This window comes from Cariama cristata, unplaced genomic scaffold (assembly GCF_000690535.1).
Source record: "Cariama cristata isolate BGI_N322 unplaced genomic scaffold, ASM69053v1 scaffold43038, whole genome shotgun sequence".
Classification (NCBI taxonomy): domain Eukaryota; kingdom Metazoa; phylum Chordata; class Aves; order Cariamiformes; family Cariamidae; genus Cariama; species Cariama cristata.
In genome coordinates this window covers 1-4,954 of record NW_009633648.1, presented here as the reverse complement: position 1 = coordinate 4,954, position 4,954 = coordinate 1, and the positions used below count along the sequence as shown (strand labels likewise).

General features: G+C 36.8%; 1 protein-coding gene across 1 annotated transcript in view; it reads right to left on the bottom strand.

Moving 5' to 3' along the window:
- The window catches only part of PRUNE2 (prune homolog 2 (Drosophila)), a gene marked incomplete at both ends in the record, with an annotated part of 8,999 nt that extends 4,659 nt beyond the window's left edge, over positions 1-4,340 (bottom strand). Inside the window, 2 exon segments of the mRNA XM_009706830.1 lie at positions 1-3,174; positions 4,182-4,340. The exon segment at positions 1-3,174 is cut by the window's left edge and continues 2,871 nt beyond it. Of these exon segments, the coding sequence (XP_009705132.1) occupies positions 1-3,174; positions 4,182-4,340 (3,333 nt within the window).
- Between the last annotated feature and the right edge of the window lie 614 nt (positions 4,341-4,954).

The window sequence follows — 4,954 nt, the reverse complement described above, 5'->3', positions numbered from 1 at the left end:
ACTCTTTCCAGAGTCATTCCAGATGCCTGAGCTTCCGGGTGTTTTAGAAGAATTATTTTCAGGATTACCACTACCCTTATCAGAACTTTCAGAGATACTTTCCATCTCAGGACTTGTTGCACCCTCTATCACTGTAGTCTCTTTTTCAGCTTTCTCAGAAAGCAGCTGTGATGTTTCACTGTAATTGGAATTTTGTGGTCTGGGGTGATCAAAAGATTTGTAATTTCTGCCTTCCTCTAAAGTACTTGAAGATGATTTTACATTATTCTGTGGCAAGTCTTTCTTCTCTTCCTGACCAACTGGATTGCTTTGATTGGAAAATAATTCACTTTCTGTGACTAATGCTTCCAAACTAACACTACTCCTCATTTTTTCTGGGGAGCTGGGAACTTCAGTTGTTGACTTGTTTACTTCTGAATCTGCGTTACATGAAGATTCACTGTCCTCTTGCACGGGTTTATTATAAATGTCACTAATCATTTGCTGTCCACCTGTCTCATCTGTTCTTTTATATTCCCTTTTTTGTTCCTGAGACAGGACAATGGCATTGTCCCAGCCTTCCTCACAACCCTGCTCACTCTGTAAATTCCATGAGTTCAGCTGCTGCACTGAATCCTGACTAACCATCTTTTCATCAACATGAGCACTGTTTTGTGCTGCCTTCTGACCAAGTATCTCACTCCCTAAGTCACGTATTTTCAGATCCAAACTATTCCCAGTGTCTGAAGTTGGTGTAGATGTGTCTGTGCCTTCTAAAGGAACACTATTCACTGTTTCTACATTTTCAGCTGAAGTCTGACTAGTATTTAATTCATTCTGTGGTGGCGATAAGTGATTCACTGTTTGATTGTATACTGGTGTTATTCTTCTGTTTTCAGATACAGAAAAATTATTTTCACTGGTAGGTATCTCAGCTGAAAAACATTGATTAGCTGATTGTTCTGAATTAAGGAAAGGTGTAGTAGAGGCAGAAAGAGCAGTAATTTCAGAATTTCTTTCTTGTAACTGGGTGACATTGTTTAGGGGAGCATTCCAGATGTCTGTGTTTCCAGCAGTGGAAAAAGGCATGTTTCTAGGAGATAATGGTTCATTATTTGCTTTCTCAAGTACTTTTGGCTCAGCCAAATTTGGGCTTATCAATTTATCAATAGCTGTTTCGCTGTCAAAATCTTTGTCCTCATTTTCTCTTTCTTCTTCCACATACGTAGGTGATATGTATGAATCAGATGTTGAATAATTGGTATCTGGTGGAGAAACAACTAAATCTTCACCTATGTTTGATGAACTAAGATCTGAGTGTTTATACAAGAAGGTATCCTCCCATGGCACCACTACTTCTGTAACTTCTTTCCTGATGTTTTTATCATACATATTCCAGGTCTCTATATTTTCAAATTGTTTTGGTCTATCTTTAGGCTCCCCAAATACAGTTTTTTCCTCTGTTTGCAGCTTGGAATTATTTTGCATATTGTTGAAAACAGAATTTTCTTCTACTGAATAATATGTTTCTTTATCCCAGACTTCTGGAGATACTCGGATAGATGGATTTTCAGTCTCATTGTCAGCTGTGATTTCTGAAGAATCTGATAAACTAGTTTTTGATAGGGCCCATTCCTCAGGAATATTCACTGATTTTTTTTCTCTATCCAGTTTGGGCATGTTCCATACATTTTCTGAGGATCTAGCAACATCACCCGCATCAAACTTAGTCCAGACTTCGTAAGAGTCTCCAGCTAGCTGTCTACCTTTCCCTTCACCACTACACCATGAATCTGACATCATAGGTTTTGGCTGACTGACCTTCCACAGATCAGTAAAACTTCCCGGTTCTTGCTTTGTCTCCTCTAAAGAAGCAGTTTGCAAATGTGAATGTTCATTGTTTTTCTCTTGATTCTCATCGTTCCAATTATCTTGTTTAAACTGACTATCCCACAGACCTACTCTCATGTATTCCATTTGCTTTGGCTGTTTTTGGAGGAATACAGAATCTGAGGCTCTTCTGTCAATATGTTCTCGTAGCAAGGGACTTTCTTTACAATCTTTCCATAAGACAGGGCTCTGAAATACGGATTCCTGCTCACTTGAACTCCATGTATCAGCATTTCTGGTCTCTAGGTCAAAGCCATCCCACCAGCTCCCATATCGAACACGAGACTGAGAGTAATTTGTGCCATCTATTTCATTAATTTTTTTTATGACATCTTGTGGGAAAAATAAAGGCTGCCCATTATCTAATGGTGAAGTTTCTACAAGACTGTTCATAGGAGTTGGTGGAATTCTTGAATCAGCAGATTTCAACATTTCTGGTGAAGAAGAAACACCTTCAACTAAATCGATCAAACTTGAAGTTTTCTCACACATTTCTCCTAGATTCTCCTCAAATTCAGCTAAATTGTCTTCCTCATTTGCTGTCATAAGTAAGTCAGTTGAATAATTTGCTGTATCATTTTCTAGCAGGTCTGTCTCATCAAGTTCTTTCTGCACAGTGAGTTGTTGCCCTTCTGATGAATCACTATTAAGGAAATAGTCATCTGCTGGGGAACAATCAACAGAACGAGAAGATGACTCAGATGGAGCTGTAACCACAGGTGCTAGATCAAAATTGAAAAGATCAAAGTTATCGCTGTTGCCTCTAGACTGAGGTTTTTGTTCTTCAGCTATTGCTCCTTCAGGAATAGGGCTGTAAGAATCAAAACCAGGCAGAAGATTGTGATGGGAAGCAGCACCTTCTGCAACAGGGCTATCATCACTAAGGAAAACAGAACTCTCCTTGGAAGATCGGCTGCTTCTAATGGTAGCCAGTCCACTGTCTGGACTCACAAGGTCTACATTAACATCAACATGGGCTTGCACAGATCCATTTAGATCTTGAGGATTTTCTATAAAATTGGCAGAACTGGGCTGTGGTTCTACATCAGAACCATATAACTCCATAATACCAGAAGATCCTTGTGAAAGTGGAGCACTGCCAGCAACAGCTTCAGTAGAAGAAGTTCTACTGTTTGATACCATTTCTGGTTGTCTTCTATTTATAACTTCCTTAACTAGAAGAAAAATTTGATCACAGGTCACCAGAGAATTTTCTTGATGATAGACGAGAATTTGGTCACATCCACATTCTAGAGGATCCAGCTCCAAACAAGGATTCTGACATTCTTCTAGTTCACAGCAGATCTGTTGAAAAATAGGATGTTTCAAAAGCCATTGCAATCACGGGCATAAGGGCACACATTCACTACTTCACTGTGTAACACAGCCATACCTATCTATTCCTATTATTCTGTTTCTTGGCCCTTTCACTGTAAAAGCCTTGTTATGATCCCTAAATTGATGAAGAATTAAAATAGAAGATCAATACAAAATATGTATTATATAATTGGTCAGAATATTTACTTGAAATTATACCATTTGACTTTCAAGTTCACTTTTCATTAGAAAAAGAAAATCCAAATAAATGTTTAGTTGTTGCCTTAAGAAATTTGAGTAAAATACGTAAGGGTACACGAGAAACCTATTTCTAGAATGGTATCATTAGATTCATAAAATAAATACATTCATACTGACTTTGAAAGTAAAAGAGTCATCTACCCACCTGTCCCAAAAATCAGAAGTTTTCAAGACTGAGAAAAAGGTTCCAAAGTTGCCACTGAGATTATTTCTTCCATTTGGAGACAAATATAATAAAAAAAATAGACAGCACCTGGCTTTGGATAAATGAACATCCTAGTAATAATTTGGCTTAATTTCAGAGCTTGAATTCTTTAGCAATAACATACACACAGATGAGCTCTGGTCATTACCATTTACAACGTGTTTGCTCATCCCTCACTGCCAAAGACTCATTTATGTAGATCATAATACAAACCCAAGCCAAATCTAGTAACAACAAAGAGCATTCTGTTTTAACTAAACTGAAAAATCTAGTGTCTTTCTGTATTTCTTGTAACCATATACTTTTTCTATGAGGCTGGTCTGAAACAATTATAAACATCACAGTCTTTAATTTCGCATCACATAAATAGTGCAGCCATTTCAAATAGCTACTCAATTGCCAGCCAACTGTTGCTACTTTTTGACCCTACTTAATTATTCAACATTTCAGGACATACTACTTTTAAAAAAAAAAAAAAATAAAAAAATTTCAGGGAACACATTATTTGATCCTTTTTTCAGGTACTTACTTGATTGCCTAGCTCTAAGTTTTCCGAGTATACTGCTATTTGTCGTTTTGTTTGCTTCTCATCTGACAAACAGTTGGCCAAAATGACAAGTACATCAAACCCGTATTTATCTATGAACGTTTTCAGATCACCAACAAGACTCCTGTGTAACACGCAGTCCTGAAATGTGGTAAGAAATTAAAAGAAATGTCAGCATCTTTTCCTTGCTCTTTCCATACAAATCTGGTGAAAATAGCCAGAAACATTAACAAGCATCAGTGTTTGCAAACTGACAACAGAATTCCATTCCACTTGTCAAAACAACTATGTACTTAAAAAAAATAAAAAAATCAAGAACCAGTCTCACAGCACAGTAATGGACTTTTATTTCTGAAGAAAGCTAAAATACTAAATGTAGGTTTTGCCTTCTTGAAACTGCTGCTGAAACAGAATTCTTACTTGTTCCTGCTACTTGCTTTTTCAAGGTTGTGTAAAAGTACAGGGCTACTGCTATTTCTTGAATAAAATCCTTTTTTTGTTAGAAAAATATTTTAGAAAATTTGTCATGTCAATACTTTCATTTAAAATAATAGATGTTTGACAGTATTCAGGTGCAAAATCTGGCACTCAAAAGCAAACTGTATGTGATAACTTAATTTTGCAGTCCTTTACATATATCCATTATGATGTTACATGATTATACACCATTTTACCACAGATTATTCCTTTAGATTCTTTTATTCTTGCTCTTTGAAATCTGTGCAGGTCTTTAAAACAATACACCCCATCCCCCC